The 23,435-nt window shown below is 33.5% G+C and overlaps 1 protein-coding gene across 4 annotated transcripts in view; it reads left to right on the forward strand.

Moving 5' to 3' along the window:
* Positions 1-23,435, forward strand: part of LOC118199417 (urocanate hydratase-like) — a 171,948-nt gene that overhangs the window by 145,353 nt on the left and 3,160 nt on the right. For 3 of the 4 annotated variants that reach the window (XM_035371273.2, XM_035371272.2, XM_035371274.2), the window contains 4 exons: positions 5,944-6,043; positions 6,388-6,469; positions 20,349-20,397; positions 20,490-20,540. In XM_035371273.2, coding sequence (XP_035227164.1) covers positions 5,944-6,043; positions 6,388-6,469; positions 20,349-20,397; positions 20,490-20,540 — 282 coding nt within the window. Of the gene's footprint in view, positions 1-5,943; positions 6,044-6,387; positions 6,515-20,348; positions 20,398-20,489; positions 20,541-23,435 lie in introns of all 4 variants that reach the window. The other variant, XR_004759937.2, reaches the window with a different exon arrangement.

Below are 23,435 nucleotides of genomic sequence, written 5' to 3' on the forward strand. Positions count from 1 at the left end.
CGATTCTAAAAACTCATTCTGGTAGGGAGACGTAAGTTGAAACAAGAGTCGATACAAAAGCACAATTAAATTAAAATAACTGTTATAAAATTAAAATATACATTACAAGTTTGTTTTTAATTGAATAAAACATTATTATAATTATGTTAATAATAATAATGTGTTTGAATTCACGTGATCAGTTACTGCATTTTCTAATTAACTTTCACAATCACTATATTTTCAAATCAGGACTTACGAATACATATACTTGGCGCGCTCCTACGGCTCACAACAGCAATGAAAAATTAAAAAACCTGCATCGACCATGAAAGCCTTTTAATAAACCCAAATTTTGCAAGCTTAAACCTGAAAACTTCTGACCGAACAGCGAAAGCACGCGTACCTAGAGGAAGAGTTAGTAGTACAGTTTTGCCACTGGATCGGTATTGGTTGATAAAGGCCTCGGAGCCGTTGTGCGCCGCACGGTCTTGCCCATACCGACGGCACGTCCCTGTCTCAGGATTATATTTAGTGGTCTTCAGTCCTACGCAAAATAATTAGTAGTGATTGATTTGTGTATCTATTAAATATTTCGAAATTATACGATGATCTTTCTTAGAACTGGGTACAACTTTTATTAATTCCCCATTTATACGGACGGTGAATATAGTATAAATATCATTTTTAAGAAAATCAATAAATTTCACATTAGGCTGGCCCATAATGGGATGTGTTTTAGGGGGCTGAACATTCAACATTTGCATTAGGTCTCACGTGGTTATTCGAAACACTACTAGTATTATTATCATTTTTAACACACTTATTAGATAAACCACTAAAGTTATTCAGGAGCGGTAACTCCCCACCCTATTTCTGAATTTTAGCGGGTCGTCTTATTCGGCAAAACAAAGCCGTCATCAGTGATTATATGTTTTTTCGATTTTTTGAAATCTTTTCAGATTCTACTCACGCTAGGTTCAAAAACATTATCTACCATCATAGCATTTTTCCATATTACCAACAACATTATCAGAATCAACACGAATATAATAACAACTAAAAGTTAAGGCTACTATCACTACACGAATCAAACATTTTTAAAGCATAGTACACAACATTAAACCTCATATTAGATTCGCTGGTGACTCCAAAAAGCTCTTATTAAAATCGCACTTTGCAAATCGTTACTTTGCACAGCGTTCAGAATCCTTTGCAATAGCTCTTGTATGCTTTTTATTTAATTAAAAATACACTTGTTCCGTGAAACAGTTTTAAAATTCCTAACAAATAAGGTACGTAACGAATACCAAATTTTATTTCATTGAAATAAAAGTAAGTCATTACATTTTTAACATATTTTCGCATAGTTTTTGCACATATTTCACTATCCACCTTTGGCGATAAGGCAGATATCTCTGCGCAACTGGAAGGATTTACTTGGGCACATTGGAAAACTGGCTGATGTCGCAAACTGATGATTACACCTTTCATTGGGACACTTCCCCGGATCACTGTTACAGAAGCCGTTCGAGATCATTTACAGCAGTATCTCAATCAAAATTTACCATAAATACCATTTCTAAAATTTGCCATAAAGGTAGACAGGAAACTTGCTACTTTATTGTTATTAAAGTATTAGTAAAATCGAGAATTTAGAATATTTTCAAAATGTCAGATACAGAGAAAAAACGAAAGAGAGTTTTGAAAACACAGTTAACGAAATTCATCGAGAACTTAGATTATGATAACTTAGATAATGCTGAAGCTGAATTAATCTTAGAAAAATGTAAAACCTTTAAGGAAGATTTCAAATCTCTATTTAGCGAAATTTATACAAATTGTGATGATGATAAAATAAACACTTTCGTTGAGGAAGAACAGTCTATTTTAGAGAAAATTGAGGAGGTTCACTTAAAAATTATTCGTAAGTTAAAGATCGACAGGGTCGTAAACGCAAATGGCGACAAACCTGAATCAATTTCTGAAAGTTTAAAGTTACCAAAATTATCTTTACCCACATTTAGCGGAAATTTAACAGAATGGATAACATTTAAAGATTTATTTAACGCTTGTGTTTGCAATAATCCAAATCTTTCTGGAGCTCAAAAATTACAATATTTAAAGAGTTCTTTAAAAAATGATGCTTATCGCATTATTCAGTCAATTCCCATAGCTGATCAAAATTTCAGTATTACTTGGAATTCACTAGAATAAAGATTTTCTAATAAAAGAGAACAGATATTTTCTTTTTTTAAAAGAATTTTTAACGTTTCACAAATACAAACGGAATCTGCATCCTCGATATTAAATTTAGTAGATAATGTAATTGGAAATATTAGATCAAAAGATAGATCATTTTAGTGATACTTTGTTGATGTATATTATTTTGCAAAAACTTGATATTTCGACAAAGTTGTGGTGGGAGCGTCAATTAAAAAAAGACGAAATACCAAAGTTGAATGAATTGATAGAATTTTTTAAGAATTACCCTAAAACATTACAGAACAGTAAATCTTTAATTAGTAAAACGCATAAATCAGATAAACCAGTGTATAATAAGGTTACTTCTCTAATTACTAATTTTACTTGCTTATTTTGTAAAGAAGATCATTTTTTACACAGGTGTCCTAATTTTTTAAACTTACAGTGCAAAAACGAATAGAGTTTGTTAAGACTAATAAACTTTGTTTTAATTCCTTGTCTAATGCCAATAAAGTTAAAATGTGTAAGAGTGCAAATACTTGTAAACATTGTTTTAAGCATCATCATAGCATTTTGCATTTAGAAAATAATTTCAAACCAAAAAAATGCGTCTAGATTCCCTTCACCGGAAGCAAAAGTGTTTGTTCCGAAATCAGAAATTAAATAAAAAATGACTTGAGTGAGGTTTCTCCAACTGTTTGTGCAAACAACTATGAAAATCACCATTTTGGAGCTCATGCTAATGGTAAACGTAGTTATGTACTTTTGTGTACTGCTTTAATTAAGGTTCAAAACTCAAAAAATGAATTCATAAATTGTAGATGTTTACCAGATTCAGGTAGTGAAAATTCATTCATTCGTCGGAAAACAGCTATCAATTTAGGATTGAGCGTAAAGGATTCGAAGATATTAGTGTCATGCTTAGGTACTTTCAATACAACTACTACTGGAGAAGTTGACTTGTTATTTACACCTCATTTTAATACTAGTTACAGAATTTCAACGTCCGCTTACATAATAGACAAAATTACAGGAAACATTCCAAGTGTAACATTACCTTTGAATTTATATGAAAGTTTTCAAGATTTAACTTTAGCAGATCCTACATTTCATGAATCGGGAGAAATTGATATTTTGCTTGGAGTTAACATATTCCTTACTTTAATCAATGGAGAGGTAATTAAAAGGGGCAAAAATCTTCCATTTGCATTTTGTTCTAAGTTAGGATGGGTAATTGCTGGAACTACACATTTTGAATTCCCAAACCTTAAGAAGGTTTCAGTCAATACGCTAAACGTAAGCACGAAGGAATTAGTAGTTAAATAATTTTGGGATTTGGAACAAATTCCCGCATCGAAACCTTTAACTAAAGAGGAAAGATTGTGTGAAACCCATTTCGTGGAAAATCACGTCAAAAACTAATAAAAACTTCTGAAGTATATCAACAATATAAAGACTTCATGTCCAAATATTTATCACTTGGACACATGGAAGAATTATCCGATGATAATCTAGATAAAATAAATTATCATTATTATATACCTCATCATCACGTGCTAAAAGAAACAAGTCTTACCACAAAACTACGCGTCGTTTTCAATGCTAGTACCAAAACTACATCAGGGATATCGCTTAATGACATGCTAATGAATGGTCTCAAGGTACAAGACGACTTATTTACTATTCGTTTGAGGTTTAGATGCTATCCCATCACTAGCGGCTTATTGAAAATGTATCGACAAGTTCAAATTCATGATGAAGATCGCGATTATAATAAATATTGTGAAGAGATGATCCATCGAAACCGATTAAAACTTACAGGTTGTGCACAGTTACGTACGGCACTACTTCAGCCTCATACCTGGCTACTCGCGTACTCAAACAACTAACAATTGACGAAGGAGCTAAATTTCCAAAGGCAGCTGAAATAATATTACACAATTGTTATATTGATGATATTCTATTTGGTTCAGACACAGTAGAGAATACAGTAGAGTTAATTTCACAACTGAGTGAACTTTCACAAAAAAAGTTGCTTTCAATTGCATAAATGGTATACAAATGATCACTCGATTTTAAAAACTGCATTGAATGCTCAGAAAGCTAATTCTTCATGTACAGTAGTTGATACTAAATCAATAAAATTATTGGGTTTGGAGCGGTATCTAACGCAAGACGAGTTTACTTGTCACTTCTCGAAAAAGAGAATCTCGAAAAAGAAAATCTCGAAAAAGAAAATCTTGAAAAAGTAAATCTTGAAAAAGTAAATCTTGAAAAAGAGAGCATTCTACTAAAAGAATGATTTTGTATTCTATTTCGAAAATCTTTGATCCACTTGGTTGGTTAGCACCTTTCATAATTGCAGCAAAAATCTTGCTTCAAGATATGTGGAAATTACAAATCTCGTGGGATGATACCTTACCAGATGAAATCAATGAAAGATGGAAAATCTATTGTGAAGATATAGCAAATCTTGAATGCATTCGTATTCCTAGGAGAGTATTATTGCCCAAAGCTAAAAATGTAGAACTTCATTGTTTCTGTGACGCATCATAGAAAACTTACGCCGCAGTAAGCTTTAATAATATTCCGTTTTCTATCAACTTACCATTTTCAGAAGAGTCTTTAAAAGAACAACGGGAAAATGTTTCTTGTTCAATTGGAACAGTAGCTTCGCAAATTGCAGTCCTTAATGAAGTTTCATCATCCTTGAAACTTAATCATTGCATGGTGTTTTCGGTTTGCAAATAATTCAACTAAATCTACCACAACAAGGCTTAAAGGTTTTTTTTTTTTCCTAAAGCATTATAACGTTGTACTTTGCTTTAACTAATTAAAGTTCTTAATTAAAGTTCCTGAATTGTATCAAGGCTTCTGTGCATCTGTTTTGAGAACAATTTAGTTTCATTTAATAATTTCATATTATGTTTCCTTGTGACTATTTTAATGACACATTTTTGCATAATTTAATATTGTTATTATAATTTCATTTTGTAACAGCTATTTAGATTTGAAACGATGTTTCAACGCCAGGCGGAATGTTTCGGCCACCAGAGCTCTCTGCCTACTTGTGAGATATTATTTCGCAATGCGCAGATCGTATGCGCAGATCGCATTTTGTTCTTGCATTCTTGCAAAAGCTAATTGTGACTTTCTCGCTTTACTTTTTGCTGTGTTGTGTTCTAAAGTCGAAACTGCTGAATAAAGGTTAAACTACAGTCCACTCGCATTGATGTATTCTTATGTTTATTAATTTAAAGATACCGCTTCGCTACAATATGGTAGCCATCTCTGGCTCTAGATTTAATTCCATGTGACTTTTTTTCTTTTTGTCGATGGTATGGAAAAGAAACTGTCATTACTATTCGTCAACTATAGCATCTTGTCGACAGTATCTCCAACGCTGTCGTTTCGGCCAACTGACATACTGTGGCCATAGACAAAACAGATTGTTACATAATGGCTCAGTATCAGAGCAAAGGGAAGCACTCATATATGATGCAAATATAAACCATATTTTGTTAGAAAATCTTCCATAAAAGCTACTCTTCTCAGATAGAAGTAGCCCATACGTTTTCTGCTATAATTAAATAATTCCATCCGACTCTGTTTCTTAAGACATTTATGAATACAAATTTGCACGTATAAGTCGTAACTATGACACGCAGTATGGCAAAAATTAATAAATTATGTAGAAAATAACATCCATTAATGTTACTGACTGTTATGTTTTTCCTTCTTTTTCTTTTCTTTTTTCAGAGCCCAATAGTTTTAAGCCGCGATCACCATGATGTCAGCGGCACCGATAGTCCATTCCGTGAAACCTCCAATATCAGCGATGGTTCTGCGTTTTGTGCAGGTTGATATTAAAATTTACTTTTGATTTTGGTATATCTACTTTAATTTCATTAATCTATTATCTATTAATCATTAATCTATAGAAATTCTTAAACTTTCATAAACTATACTTTATGTTCTTCATACACTAAGAGCCGTTGACAAAATCTTTCGTCTTGCAATTTTATATCGAAAATAAATGTTCTAGGATTTCCGTCACAGTGCTGTGGCGAAAAGTAAAAAGTTAGCTTTTTTATTCTTATATATATATGCTTTAAAGGTTTTCATTTTATCAAGGATAATTATTTGTTTGTATTTAAAAGAAGTATTGCTGAAATTACTTATATATTAAATTATATATTGCAGATATGGCTGTTCAAAACTGCATTGGAGATGCTTTCCGAGGAGCTACATGGGTCGCCTTGCATAACGGAGGAGGCGTTGGCTGGTTAATAATTTTGATAAAATTAAGCTCATCAGATTAGTGCTACAGGTGTCCTGCTCAGCTTAATGAAAATTTGCTTTATATTACTTTGCTTTCAAGAAAGACCTAGATGCAGATTTGTTTCCGCTAATCAATTATAAAAACCTTTTTTTTTTACGAAGGGAACTAGCCTTTCTTAGGCATAACTGAAAAGCCCGATGGAAAAGAAGCTCATGTTACGTGTTCTTCATTTCGAGTTTCCTGCGCAGTCAGGGAGCATATGCCAAATTCTGTTACATTTAGAAAGTGTTACAACAATTGCATATACTCATACTCCAAAAATATACAATTCCGAATATTCGATGAACCTGAATATCACTAAAAGGCCTGGTTTTTTCCAAGATGCAACTCAGATTCCAGCAGAATGCGAAAATCCCAGCGTATCTTTCATAACAGTTATTCACTTTACAACTGAAAGGTATCGCCTACATCATAACTGTGGGCTAGTAGCCAGTTGCATGCGAGTTATGCAAGGGAATTTCACAATATTTCTAAACTTAAATCATAAGTTTCGAAATATTGTAAATTTCTATATGCGTAACTCATATGCAAGTAGTTTTAATATAGAATTTAATATCAGATTCTATAAATTTTCTTTTTCCCCACAGCGTGCTCTAATTATGTAAACCAGTGACAGCATAGTTGATATTTCTTGTTTCCTACTTCGTAAAGCCTGATAGATTTTACTAGTGGCAACCAATTAAAATATGGATGATAATTCATTACCACCTTGATTTGGCGACTGGATCACTTCTCTTCCTAGTTACTCTTTAAAGTGAGGAAGAATTTAAGGAGTTTTTGCTTACACCATTGGTGGAATTCATAGCATGTCTGGCTGGTAATCGGAAAATTCGTGATTCGAATCCTAGCGACAGTTTAGTTGATTTTCGTGTTACCGCCTTCCACAATAACATAGCAGCTTTGCATATCGTTGTATTTTATGTGTAAAGATCGTAAATGAAGTTGGCACATATATATATATAATATGTGCAAACTTCATTTATTTTACCATTTTTACTTAAAAATGATTGCAAATAATTTAGTATTCCAAATTTTCTCCAATCCTAAATACTATGCCTACAATACTCCTATCCAGTAAATCCGATTAAGTATCTTATTTCTGAAAGAAAAAAAATTTTGATAAATTCCATTATACTTCAAATTTATTGTCTTGTGGCATGAGCCAATTTTCTCCGAACTCAAAAATTTTGAAATGGTACTTCTGAAATGGTGATTTTCTGGTTGTTTTGAATAAATTTGTAATAGGAAAATGTGTAAGGAAAGGATATTCCACATCAACCATAAAGGATATTTTTTAACAATGTATAGAAAATGATGGTAAATTCCAAAACTTGAATAAAATATTATTTTTTCTACTCATAAACTAAAACTGAATACCAAACTGCTAAATAAAAGGCCGGCTGCATCCCCCCTGAAACTATTAAATTCCTCTCTGGTATAGATTCTAGCTACCAGATGAATTGAGTGGTCTGTAAACTAGAAGCGTCAAGCCTTTCAGTTTGTAGTTTGTCTAGGTCACACTGGAAGAAGAGAGATATTTTTTGACATTCAAATTATTTCTAAGCCAATGGCAGCTCGTAATCTCCAAAATAAGTAAATCACACAATTGCGTAGATTTCATAGAAAAATTTCCTATTTGCTCAGTTTTGACCGCTGAAAACAAATGTTTCAATTTTATCTCTAGCCGAGAAATGTTCGGGTTTGGCCGCGTTTGTTCAAATTTGATCAGTGATCACACATAAAAAGGCACATATGTAGAAAAATTTCAAGTGAATCAAGCCAGCCGTCACTGCCTATCATTAACAATGGCTGATGAGCAAAAAAGAGCTTAAAAGCATATTTAAAAGAAATTCAACTTTGTTTGAAACTTTATTTCGCTCCAACTCGGCGCGTCTAACCCAACGACTTCATAGAACAGGTGTATATATCTCGTTGGTCCGCAGACATACGGATAGAAGTTGAACATTGTTGAACTCCATCCGTATGTCATCCGTCACCGCACATCGACCGGATTGCAGATGTCAATCAAAGTGAATTCGCTCGCTGATTGGAGAAACGCATACGCAGCAGTGGAAGAGAGGCTTAATGCGTCTGAATGAAATTCTACCTTTTAACAAATTCAGTAAAAATAATTCGGAAGACGAGTATGAATAAAATCGCCGTCCGCAAGGATTAATTGTTTAGCAAAGCTCACTAAACTTGGTATAAAGGAAAGTGTATATGGAGGTGTAACGCTTGTTAAGAACTAAGCACAGCGGACTATGAATGAAAAATTTTAAATTCAATAGCGATGCATTTGTTTGCCTAAGTAAACTCCGCTTGTTGCTGCAGCTTCTGCGTTGAGCAGATACCGATTGTATCGACTCATTCTTGCCGCTAGATGATATACATAGACAAACGTGGCACACTCATACATGGCGTTGAAATTTTGAAAATTTCAAAATATATATACTGATGCATGAACATATTAAACAAAAAAGTATGCAAACAGAAAAAAAAAAAAGTTAATACAAAGCATATTACAAATAAAAAACAACAATTTAAGAAGTATTACCACAAGATTGAAAAACATTACCGAGGTGTATCGCATTCATAATTATCATGAAAAGACTTAATTATCAAATTTGATAACAGCTTTGTCCGCACCTTTAACTATACTATGAGGCCAAACTTCGATTTGTATGGGGCCAAATCTTTAGCCTTAAGAATAACATGGTGTTGGATTTAGCGTTATTTTTTAGAAACATCCATTTGTTTCGCGCGCTTAAATGAAGAGGTAAATTTGAATAAATTTTAACACTGAATAAAATTTGTGGTTTTTTGAGAGCTCCTTAAATAATTGTCCGGCTTATCAACTGCTATCTGCTTTGCAACAGAATTTAATGGACGACCAGTTAAAAAATTACTAGGAGTCAACGCATTAAAATCACCGGGGTATGTAGACATTGGACTAATTGGTCGGCTATTTAAGATCCCTTTTATTTGTCTAATAGCTTTAGTAGTTTTTCAAATGTTTAAATTTATAAACCAATTATTCTTCGTCAGAGGTATTTTAAGGGATTTAGCCCGATTCCCGTAACTCATCAAAGTTTGGAGATCTGAGGGGACATGAATTTCCGTTTAATACATTCGGATGTTAAATAGTTCGCTAAATTTTTCTTTTGACTACTCATTAGTTTCAGCAGCTTTTTTAGCTCCGAGCATGTCCCAATGAAATATTTAGCATTGTCAATGAACATGTTCCTCTCCTTGCGAAAAAACGTTTTAATACTTCTATAAGTGCCTTTGATGTTAAATCTGTGATCCAAAGGGACTGACTGCCTTGATGGCAAAGCATATGAATATTGCTACATATACCTTTTGAAAGGTTCCTTTACGTTGATCTTCTAATTTATAAGAAAAGGACCACAGAAGTTAATTCCACAGTTGGAAAAGTTTGAGCCTTTATTGATTCGCTCGACTAGTAAATTTCCCAATAACTGATTTGAATTCATAGTTTTGTTTATGAAACAAATTACACTGGCATTTACAGTTTTTCTAACCAGATATCTGCCTCCAATGAGCCAAAATTCCTGTCTGACTCAATGTAATACTGTTTGAGGACCGACGTGCAAACTTTTCTTATGGAAATATTCCATAAATGCTGTAGTAAATGTATGCTTAGCTTTGAGTGTTTTGAATCCTTTCTGGGTTGAGAATTTTGTAACCGACCTCCAACTCAAATTTCATCTTGATCTAAAAGAAAATTATATAAATTCATTACCTTGTAAGATCTAACCTTCTTAGCTGTCACACAGTTGACGTAATCTTACGAGAAAACCTCGCGACTTCTCGTACAGGCGTAAAACACTACCAGCACAGAAGAATGATAAAATAACCCTTTATTATACAACAAACTATGAATACAAATGCACAACTTCGTGCTTACAAATAACACCAACTACATGCTGTGGAACTTAAGAATAGTTATACCATAATTTCAAAGAGTATTGCTGGACTAACAATTCAATTTAAGGCTAACTAGGCTGACTCAACAACCTACCCGGCAATGTACTTATTAAGTGGCCAAAATTCGTATCAAAAACTCAGAGTAACAGCAAAGACAAACTAGTAACATGTGTTGGCTAGCGAAATCACGCTCTGAATAAACTACAAGATTCGTCTCCCTTCACTTAACTCACTAATTTGTATCCTGGCGAGGAAATGCGAAGGTAAAATGAGAGGCTCAGGAAAGGTGCAAAACTTAAAATAATTTGTTATACTAAAAAAGGGAAATTTTACATCTTTCCTCGCCAGATTTTAAGTATCGCGTAACAAAGCTTTAAAAGCCTGGATAAGATATTCAAATCCTAAACCTAAGTGTGAGTCAACATTTGCAAACTAAATGTTAAATTTCTGAATTGCACTTTTACAGACGATTAGCATGGATCATTAATTACAATCTTCCTCGTACTTTTTCTTGGCTTGACTCCATCCAGGTATCTTGATTTAGAACTTGTTTCATAAAAACAGCATTCCAACCACTTTTAACATTTTAAACAGTTAAATATTTTCCTCTAATGGAGGTGCATTTACTCATTTTATTCCTTCCATCAATTTAAAACTCCTCCTGCTCTCCAGCATGGTCTACTGAATATGAGAGCGTATTTCATGTAGAATGTGTACAACATTACCAACTAACATCCCACTTGTTAGAAACTAGACATACTAGAGCTCAGAAAAACACTCTACATTCGATGCTCAGCCTGAGAAGATAAATCTAGTGAAAATTAATTTAGTGTTGTCTGGAGAGCCTAAGATTTACTTTACATGCATTGTCAGGTTACTTTACATGCAATCTCAGATTAATTTTACTTTATTAGTACAATTCGCTATTAGCTTAAGTTACTCTTTCAATCAATGCACGTTTCATTTCTTTTGCAAGCATGCAAGATACTTTAAGTGCTTAACAATTCAAACACTTTTACAAAAGTTATTTCTTACCTTTTTTAGCTGAAAACAAACTTAATTTAATTATATGCAACAATTTTCTAAAGTTTATGAGTAACGAAATTGTTTCATTTAGGCTAAAACATGCTAACATTTTCTTAATCAGTCTCAACGACTAAAGTTAACATTTCGTTCTATTTCAACCAAACTTACCTACTCGGAATGCATAAAGGTTCTTGTTTAATTCAAAAATTGTAAGCTTCTTGCTTGCTGCGAAAGAACAGAAAAGCGTCTTGCTTAATAAAAATTGTCCTCTCCCATGGTAAAAAATGAAACAAAAACTTCTCAAGCAACTTCGTGCTTTCAATTTAAACTAAACTTAAACAGAATAATTTTGACTTATCTTTTGCTTGGGGAAATCTGACATCCTTTTCTTAGCAAAATCCTCAAAAGAAGGAACTTATTTCATTTGTTGAGGCCGTACACGTTGTGGTAGCCTATTGTTTTCATTCCTCGTTTTCGGTTGCTTCCTTTTCACTCATCTGTCCCAAGCCACTTTCTTTTTGCGTTGATCCGCATCTACATGTGCTGGACGCTTGTGGATTGTGGTCGAAGGCACTCCTTGGGTCTGGCCGGAAAACTCTTGCCTGGTCCATCGTCGCAGGTCGTTGGTACCTCGACAGTTTATTGCTCTGAAGATGTTCCTCTTCCACTTGTCGTTTTCGCTGTAGAATCCCTATTGGCGCACTGTCTTTGACCTCTGATGTCTTAGTTGCCATTGCTTTCCTGTTCGACGGTTTCTAGATCTTGTATAGGGTATTGTTTCGCCTTCCGACATGCTCTTTCTTGCGCTGTCTCCAGTTTTCATTTTGTATTGTTTCTTGGCTCTTCATATTCTTCATATTCATATTTCTTGGCTCTTCACGTCCCTTTCCTTCCAGCTTCGCCACTCTGTATTCTTTCCTTCTTGTTCATGGAACTACAATCTTATCCGTTGTGGACCCATCATTTGTATTTGTCGCTTCCTGTAAAATATCTCTAAACAGGTATATCAGCCAGATTATAGTACTTTGACTTGATTCACCATGGCAGCAATATTGTTTGTGTTTTCTACTTTTAAATATATCACTGTCCCAATAATACGGTTTATCGTAAATGTTCCTTCAAAACGAGGGTAAAATTCAGATATTTTCTGTCGAGGGGCACAAGACACGCCGTGCCTCAGTTTGAAAGCTTTATCGCCGATCTTGAAGTTAAAGTCCTTTCTTTTCCTGTCATAATAAACTTTTTGTTTTCTCTTATTATGCTCTTATTACCTCGTCTATTATTTGTTCAGGGTTCGTAGCGGTCCTTATAAGTGCTTATAAGTCCTTATATTTGAAAATAAAATATAAAGGCTCTTATAGGTGCTTACTTTTTCTTTAAAGCCCTTATTTTTTTGCTTTTAGTGCTTTTTTTTTTTTTTTTTTTTTTTAATGAACGCGCTATTTTTCCCGGTACCAAAGCCGAAACTAAATAAACAACTTTTCTTCCTAATATGGAATGTCAGATGGTGAATCATACCCCGGAAATAGCTTTTCCCCTTTCTCTGCATTAAACATAACCTTTGGTGTGCACGAAGAGTACAGACAGGTGCCCGTCGTTCTATTGGTCAAAGAAATACGAAAGTAATAAATAAAGGGAAAGTAATCGAATAGTCAAAATAATTTTGTTTTTTTGGCCAATACATTATACAGTACGAAGATTGGGAGGTTCTCCCCTTTCTCCGCAAAATCTCGAATATTGAAACTGTTACAGTTCGCTGCAAAACAAGCAACGGACCTCTTTTTTTTTTTTTTTTTTTTTTTTTTTTTTTTTTTTTTTTTGTCACTTTCCAATCTGGATTGAATAGGACTAAAAGTTCTGCGGTTTACCAACCCAAGCGAAGAATGATTCTATTCTGGAAATTTAACGCCGTCTGTTGAAAATTAGAATGAAAAACACCCCAGTTATTTAGTTCTTTATTCTCCCAATACTGGTAGCTGTTGATTCCGATTGCGTAATATCACGTAGGGAAGAATTACGGCGCACGTATTGCGCAATAACGCTTGCAATATTTTGCAGAGATAATTAATTTTGATGTTTTGTCCGAGATTTGTTTATGAACACTTAAAAGAGTTTTACTGTGCTTGCTAAGCAGAATATTTTTCAGTTCCATTGGTTTATTTTTATATGATGCGCATATCGAAATGTCAAAAGCATTTATTTAGCGGAAAAATTTAAAGAGCGGCTACAGTCTACCCCCCCCCTCCGCTCCTCTTTTTCAAGTTACGCTCGACTGTCCGAATATTCGCCAATTTCCAAGTATGCGGGTTAGTTAAGATTTTACTGTTAAAGGATGACTGCATGAAGCAAATTCTGTCTTCTGATTTCAGAAATGTTCCTCTTTTTTACTTAAATTACTTTGCTTGCAATATCTGTTAAGAGAAAACTGATATACAATGAAAATTTAGAAAATGTTTAGATTTAAATTATTTAAATATCAATATGAGTGGAAAAATAAAATTGTATTTATTATTAGGTTCCAAGTGAATACAATAAATATGCCTTATTATTATTTTTTTCTCTATTTTGAACTGAAATTTCATTATTAAATCTTGTAATATAGTTTAGTTCTGCATAGTTTTTTTTTTTCCCTCTCATTGTAAACTAGTTCTGTAAATTGAACTATTATTTAAAATTTAAAAAAAAAATTATTTTCCATGGTTGAGGTAATGCTTATTCTTTCTTAATAAATTTCTCATATTTTTAATTACAAGTCTAATTTTTAAGGTTATGCAGTTGTGTATAATGTAATTAGACAGGTGCTTATTTTTTTCTTAAAATGTTCTTGAAAAGTGCTTATAGGTGCTTATTTTTTTAACTAAAATGTGGCTATGAACCCTGTTGTTGAACATCATTTATTTTAAACTCTGCCTCCCTTTTCTGCACGAAGAATAGTTTGTCTAAGTATGTAGATACATTAGGTATTTTTGGAAGCAGGCAAGATGAAAAATGAGCAAACGCCTTCGCCGGGAATCGAAGCGCGAACCTCTGGAATACGTTCCCAGAGTGCAGACCACCACACCACGAAGGCATGCCAAGAAAGCGGGAGAAATACCTTATAAGGGGATAATAATTTTTCCCCAGAAAATAACTCGCGAAGAGTTTTCCCAGTGGTATCGTGCTTAGCCGTTCTCAGTACAAAAGCCAACTCATTGGCGCAGACATCCCAGCGTCGGCTCAGGCAAACTTCGTTCGCAATTAGGTACCCGCTCGTGAGCGCTACCCGCTATGCCGATTTTCTAATTTGTAAAGTTCTGAATGCAAAAGTGATAAGCATAATACGTGAATACGGATAAGCAATTATGGCACGAGTCGAAGAAAATGTTCACGGAGGAAGTTAGTGATGAGTCCAAACGACACCAGTATGCTACGGATGTAGCCGATCTGCAAAATTCCTAAAGTACTTGGTACGAGCAAACAATGTAGTGAAGGTAGTGCGAAATTAGCAGCAATATATTAAAAAGAAATATATTAAAAAGATCTACGTGAAAAGTGGTTACAGGAGAGCAGCAAAAAGACATACATACAAATACACAGCAAGAAGTGTTCAGGATAATGTAAAATTTAACATATGGAATAACAGTGCAAAAATAGGTACGAAAGATATAAGTAAGATATAATACATACATACATACTACATACAAGGTATAACATACTTTTTTTGTGATAGTTACATATATTTATGATTAACAAAAAATAATTTAGATGTCTGAGAACCGATTTTTTTTTCTATTCGCCCTATTGTTATAGTCATAATTTAATATGGGAATTTAAGTATTTTGAACAAGCAGGATTTTTCTGAAAAATTTCTCAGCCAGAGGGGCCATATAACATTGAATTTCTGGAATTTTAAAGTCGCGATGGATTGCCGAATTTCTAATAAACCACAGACAATCCACCGCATGTTTAAGTATTAGATTTTGCAAATTTGAAGTTTCTTTAATGATGTTTTACAAGCATATCCCCAGACATGACAGACTTATTTTGTAATCAGTAGAGAGATGCTGTTCCGAGCAATTAAGGTGGCGAATGGTACGCACTTGGCTAAGAGGGGACCATGTGAGACAGTGTTCAAGGGTAACACCAAGGTATAGGGCTTGCGTGGTCCATAGGATCGGGGTATTATACGTATTGACATGGATATCAGTGTTAATGTTTTTCTTTTTGGTGAAAACGATTTCATCTGATTTATCCACGTTGATTTTGATCTTCCACGCCTACAGTCAGGATCATGTGTATGTAAGTGGTTTTGTAATGATTGGATGACTGAGCCGTGAGATGCATTTTGTGATAGAATTCTTGTGTCGTCAGCACATATGGCAAGAGTGTGTGTGGTATGTGTGGGATGTTATTCGTGTGATAGTTGAAAAATATGGAGCCCAGAAAGGACCCCTGTGGGACACGAGTTAGGATATGCCTGGGGTTGGAGATCGTGTTGTTGACACGAACGATAAAGTGTCGATAAATAAGATAAGGTGAGTGATGTAATCTGGGAAACCCAGATTTATGAATTTGTGCATGAAGCCCTCCAGTCAGACACGATCAACGGCCTTAGCAACATTCAGAAATAGGGTCCCTGTGAGGGATTTATTCTGCAATCCTTGCGAGATGTATTCAGTTACTCGGTACAGCTGGGGGACTGTTGAGTGCCCCTTTCTGAAGCCATGCTGTTCATCTATGATGAAGTTCTTGTCTCCATATGGTTGAGGATGCATGACATACTCCGCGACTTTGATGAAAGAAGGATGATCGGCCGGTATGAAACTGGATCTGATGGTGACTTGTTGGGCTTTAATACAGGTGAGATGACAGCATATTGCCAGTGAGTTGGGAAGTGACCAAGGTATAGCATATCTTTAATGATTTTAGTAAGCTTCATAATCATTAGGACTCACCTGTTCTTTAGCATCTTGTTGGTAATAAGACTCAATCCCGGACTCTTCTTGATTTTCAACTTGATAATATATTCATAAACCTCTGACGGCCTGACGGAAGGAATGTTGTTCGTGCATGGTTTTAAGAAGAAATTTGTGGATGACAATGCAACCATGTGTTCTGTCTGTGGGTGGGATATGTTGTTTATGCGAAACTGAGTAGCACAGTGATCAGCTAGTGACTCAGCTTTGACAGTGATCAGCTAGTGACTCAGCTTTATGATGTAGGCAATTCCTTGAGGGCCAGTTAAGGACCGAACGTTGGTGTAGCATCTCAGAAGTTTGGAAGTACCCTTCCAGATGTAATTTTTCTCTGCTGAGAGGGAAAATAGATAAGTGGCCCAGTCGCGGTCTGTTTGCATACATGTAAGAAGGGCCCTGACCTGGTGATTAAGCTGGTTGAGTAATGCTATATCATGAGGATATCTTGATCTCTGCCATTGTTTTCTGGCTGCATTCCTTTTGATTTCAGAAGTACAGTTTTTACTTCTATTTTCAGAAGCAGGCTTAATGTTTTGCTGGAGTGCATTCTGGAGTTTCAGAGTAAAGTTGTTGACAATTACATCTAACTCATCTCCAGTGTGGGCAGTTGGAATGGGAAGTGAGGTGTTGTCTAAGGCTTTGGTAAATCCAGACCAATGTCTAATGAAGGCTTTTTTGTCTGGCGTATTACGAACGGAAAGATGCAGATCCACCAAGACTGGGTTGTGATCTGAGAAAAGTTCACTCAGACTTTCTACGAACTTAAAGGTCCAACCTTTGAGTAAGAAGAAATCCAGAACTGTGGTAGATCTTCTGCCATAACGTGTTGGAGTTTGTCGAACTGCAATTAAAATCTCCATCTATAATTATTTTGCTGTTTATCTAACGCTTCAAAATTTTGCTTGATGTGATCTTTTGTTGGATGAATCTTGCTTAATGTGATCTTTTGTTGAATGGGATATAGAAAGAATGATCGTGAGTGGTTGTGAAATGAGTAAAGTGATTGTGATAGCTAAGGCTTCAAGAGCTAAAAGCTGGGGAAATGTAGTGTGATAGTGGGCGATAGAAAGCTTGATTAAAATTATCAAACCCCCTCCGGGGCTATGGCTTGTTCCGCTCCGGTCAAGGCGATAAAGTATATAATTTGCAGTTTCAAAAGTAATCCCAGGAACAAATTTGTGTTCCTGTAGGAGAAGAAGATCGGGACAATATTCATGTATAAAAATACGTAACTCATCAATTTTATGGGTTAAACTATTTGTGTTCCATGATATAGCTCCAAACTCACTGTCCATAAAAATACTTAGTGAGCTCATAAATTTCCTCAAAATTAAGGTGTAGAACTTGCATTTTGTCTCATGAATTATTACATTTTCTCAGTTCAGGGAATTTGCTTTTATAGGTATATATAACGTGACCAAGGCTCAAAACAAATAAGTTTTGAACTTCCTTCATAATTTTAATAATTCGGAAATTCATAATTTCGGAAATATCCGAACGTTCATTATTATTATTATTTCGGGTACTGTTTGTAGGATGATTCTTTGCATTTACTGAATCCTTTACAATATGTGCAGTAACAGCAGGTTTTCATAATATTTCGGACAACAATAAGATTGGCTATGGAAGCAAGTCCAGCATTTGGTACTTCCATGTTAACAGATGCAGGAGTAGCTGATTTCACCGCCTGCGCATAACCAAGTCCAGGCTTGATGGCTGAGCTATTGTTAGGTTTTTCTTGCTGTAGGAAACTTATGGTAATCCCTGTACGAGGCCACTTGGGGCCTTGACAGTTGGAACATTCAGGAAATTTCAATCAGCTCCTGGTGATCACAGTTGTCAGTACAATGGTAACCTGCACATTTGACACAACGTGGTACCACGTGGCAATTTTCCAAAGAGTGGTGCCATTTCTGGAAATTGTGGCACTGAGGCACTTGGTTATTAGCTACACATTTTTCTACTTTCATATCAAAGAACATTAAATAAGTTACATTAAAATTTTATAATATTTTCGTCAGGAATAGTTTGTGCTTGAAAAAACGGCATGGGAGCCTTAGTTAGTTGCACGACTTATATTTAGTTAGTTGCACGACTTTGTGTACGTTGAAACCAAGTTCAGATAGAGAAAAACTAATATGCCCACATTAGAATCTGAGGGTAGCCCTCTAATTAACACTTTAACAGGGTGTTTTTTTTTTTTTTTTTTTTAGTTGTTGTTGTTGTGGTGGTGAGGAATAATCACATAATGTTTGTTCATTTGAATTGTCCAACAATGTCGACTTAATATTATGTGGTCATTTTCACTTGCAGGCTCGACTTTCAAGAATTCGCCGTTCCCAGCTTCGGTGATAGGTTTTTACATAGCTATGAATGATTTTAACAACGTCCCTATTCATGCCCTGGGCAATATTTTACTGAAGTCTGAAATGGCGTATCCCAAGACTTGCACACAGATCTTCGAAAATTTCGCTAATAAATTGGGAGCAGTAGTCTGATATTACCTCAAGTGGTGCACCATATTTTAGAATATATTTATTTAGAAATGAATCAGATACAATTTTTGCTGAGGTTTCTTTTGAGGACTATAATATGACGTTGACTATGCTATGCCGTAAATAATATACCGTTTGAAAAGTGTCCATTAAAATCCTTACTCGGCCTTTATTTTCATAATCATTAGTCATAGGCATATACTTCCACTTATAGATACGTTTTAAATGACGCAAATATTTTTATGTTCGGACATTTTAAAATTTTAGTAGATAAATTTTATAAATTAATAATATATTTACGAAATTTATTGTATAATTTATTATATATTTATAAATTAGAAATTTTACAAATTTACTATATTACATATTTACGAAATCTAACTTTTTATAATATTTTTATGATGTCCCTACACTAATATTTAGGAAAATTTTGCATATTAGATTGTTATTTTTTTTTATAAAGTGTTACTCCCTTTACGATGAAAACTGACAAAGAGATTTAATTTCAAAACTTGGGATATTTGACGTCATTATTTCGAGGTTGATTTTCGTCCTTAAAGGCTATTCAATGATATTCTTTTATTATTTACCAGTCTGCAATATTCTTTACTTTATAATCTGATGACAGTACGCCGAAAGTTTTTCATATAAAAGTAACAGCTAAAAATACCTTACTCATGACATTTTATTACTTTAGAATCATGATCTAATAATTATACAAAAATTCGTTAAAATAGAAATATTTTTAATTTATGCATTTAATGTTATAATTCGTTGTATGCCAATATTGAAATTTGCCAGTGTTTTCTAGAATAGGAATTCTATAACATTTTGTGCATAAGATATACTTTTTTGAAGCACTTTACATATTTTTCATGACAATCTGCATAAAAATGCTTGTTACTTGACCTATTAAGATGAGAAACTAAATACAAATTTTTTCTAAATAATATACTTATAGGAACCTAAAAAGCATATAAAAAATTAGATTTGATTATTTTTACAAAATTGATATTTCTAAAATTAAAAATACCAAAATAAGCGTACTTGCGTCATTTAAAACATTTTTGTGATTGAAAGTGTTTGTACAGGAAATGTGTACAGCAACTTTCTCATTTTAATTTCCAGGAGCCTCTTAACTCTTCATTTTAATTTCGGTATTTCCCTAAGACCAGTAATTGCTTATAATAAACCTCTGTAATCTGCAACATTTCAAAATTAGTAGCTATTATATGACTTTTATATAGCGTGGCGAAGAAGATGGTTTTGCGAAGAACTGTAAAGAGTCATTAATTAACCTCTCAGAATGCATTCTAAACTGAAATTGACTCATTTTGAATTAAGATTTTATCCAGAACAAATCGCACATTCATCGAAAATAACTCATTTTTATTTTAGGGGTGAGGCTATTAATGGAGGATTTGGATTATTGCTCGATGGTAGTCAAGTAAGTGTCATTCATTTCATTCATCTTCTCATCCATTTCATATATATTTTTTAATATGCTGTAAACTCAATTGCTTCTGTTCTGTGTTTCAGGAAACAGAACAAAAGGCTAGAATGATGTTGACATGGGATGTCCTCAATGGAGTAAGTTAATTTCGACATATATAATAAAAAAATCGAAAATTTTGGAATATATACACCATTACTAACGAAATGGGAAGAAATGTAAAACAGTATATGTTGTTTTAGCCTAACAGGTCATATGTATATGATAAAATCCAAACAATCCTACAGCTTGCAGTCGCATAAACTATCCAGCACACAATCTGTAAACTATCTGTGATTCATGTAGCCTTTCTATTTACTGTGAAATAATCTGACGCAAAAACAGTGAACAGGAATAATGAATTCATTGATATACTACTTTATAAGAATCTGCAGCTAATATAACCATTTTTTTTTTTTTTTTTTTTTTTCCCCAAACACTAGATTTTTTTGAGGGGGGTAGTCTAGTAATTTTCTTTCAAAGCTATTTTGTCGCTAAAAATTAAAATTCCTATTCTGTTGTACCAAAGAAATTAAAAGTTTTACCTTTTCAGCAGAAATGACTATTAAATAGGGACTACTAAAAACAGACATGTTCTAATTAAGAAATTCTGAGTGCTGTGAAAAGATTTAAGGGATTTTATTTTCATTTATTTTCTCTCAGACCTTGAAGTGTCAGAAAGAAATCTTTCTTAAGTATAAAATTATTTGAATTTTTATGAGTTTCGATATCTTTTCTAAAAATTCAGTTATGCTTACATTATAGGCAACATATATAATGTACATATTACATTGTATATGATATGTGGAACTTATATAAGCTTTTCAATGAAAATATACAAAATTCAGACGGAAATATAATTCTTTCTTCTAGACAACAGAGGAGATTCCGAATGGATAATCTACAAATATATATATATATATATATCTTTTTAAAATTAAAATGCAGATTAGTTGGTGTCTTTAAGTTTTATCCTAATGATAGACCTCAACGTTTGAATATTATATAGCATTCAAGTAATAAAATAAATCAGAGAAAAACGACATATGCTACCTACAATGAATGCCATAATAAAAGAATTAGAATATAAAAGAAATTTAATCTTTGTCTCTGAGATTCATTCGTAATTCTTTTATTTGCTTTTATATATATCGTTGAAAAATATTACGTGATTAAATATCACTTGCATGACTGGTTGTAGATGCGCAGTTTCACATTTAAAAAGAAATTAAGGTTGGCTTTTAAAAAGTGACATTTTTAATTATGAGACATCTTCTAGTGAAAATAAATGAAACTTCAATTTTTATACCGGCCCATACAGGAAGAAATCTCTTCATAGCCGAATTCATATTTATATAATAAAAAATTTCAATGTGAAAACTCAAAATTGCAGCCTAACACTTCGAAAAATTTAATATAAACGTTTCAGAAACCTAAATAACGAAATAATTTTTAAAATAAAAGTAATTCAGATTTTAACATCGCACTAGAGAATTTACTAAGGCTTTTATGCTGTCACTGTTACCAATCTACTCCTGGATTCACGCCTAATACATTTTATTTATCTATTTATTTTTGTCTTTTTAGCTTTATCAGAGAGCATCACTCTCTTCGCACTTACGCCACACACAATTCCGCGGCAAAATGCAAACTTTTAAAAGCACTACAGCAGCATATATTTACAACTCCCGATATGTTGTAAGTGTCGACATACACTTTCTTTTTTTTTTTTTTTTTTTTTTTTTTCAGTCTTATCTCAGTTCCTCATATCAATGTTCACTTTTCTTAGTACGATGATTTACAAACCTTTTCTTTTTTTTATGTCTTTATTATTAACTTTTTATATGTTTAACTTCATTTCTTAAATATCACGCTTTTCGCACTTACGCCAGCATAAAATTAAGACAGCAAAATCACAAAATATTTAAACACGGCATATCTTTAGAATCCTCGATAGAGTGTTAGAGATTGCCTCATTTTAAATATATATATATATATATGACATAATAAAAGCACAAGGAAAAGACGGAACACTGTAGATCGGTGATCTAAAGAACTTGGCAGTCGAGGCAGTTTTAATTCCATTTTTATTTTCAACTGATATTTGTGGCCACAATCACTTTGCACTCTAGTCGTGCCTTTCCACAAAAGATTTACAATTTTGATATTGTTGAGAAGGGAAGCAAGCCAGCGAAATTACATCTTAGCAGAGTAGAGGGCAAAAGCTGAAGCGCGTAGTTATGCAAGATGGAAGCACGCGAAGAGAAAAGTTTTTGTTTGCAATTCGGTGATTGGTCGTCAAGAGGCATCTGGTATTAACGGTTACGTAAGATCGCATGATTAATTTGAATGACACAATGCAGAGAAGTTATTACGATTTTAGAATAGAGGAAGAATTAATGTTTATAGTTATATTATAATTCTGATTCATATAATTTTATCTTACATATATATACTTCATATTATTTCTTTAAAAAGTAGCCGCTCGTGCGGACAGTCGCCTAAAAGGGTTATCACAAAAAAGAAAAAAAGCATATAATAATTTTTTTAATGAGACCAGCTAGGGTAATTTCTAAAATTATTTAATATTTTTGATTAGAAATCTCACGATTTTAATTCATTTTTATTTAAATCAATCTTATTAAAAAGTAGAAAGCATATTCTTAAGAACATGATTATTGCTTTAAATCGCTTATTTTTAGAATTTTTAACACGTTTGTACTCTTACAAATATGTTACAGTTGTATGTAAGTACAGTGACCTTCCAGAGTTTTCTGATCAAAACTGAAAAATAAACATCTGACATTTTGTCTGGCAATAGTCTGGCGTACTGAACATATAATTTTCATCTCGAACAGTGTTTCCACGTCTCGCTTTCAAATCTCTGAGTTTATTAATCAAAACTTTATTAGATCTGCATAAAATACGAAAGAAATATAAAAAATTAAAAATTCGGGTTTTGAGGTGCACATGTTCGGGTGGAAGACAACGTG

The sequence above is a fragment of the Stegodyphus dumicola genome, chromosome 5, assembly GCF_044657685.1.
Source record: "Stegodyphus dumicola isolate Sdum_Otavi_A_Nest chromosome 5, ASM4465768v1".
Classification (NCBI taxonomy): Eukaryota; Metazoa; Arthropoda; class Arachnida; order Araneae; family Eresidae; genus Stegodyphus; species Stegodyphus dumicola.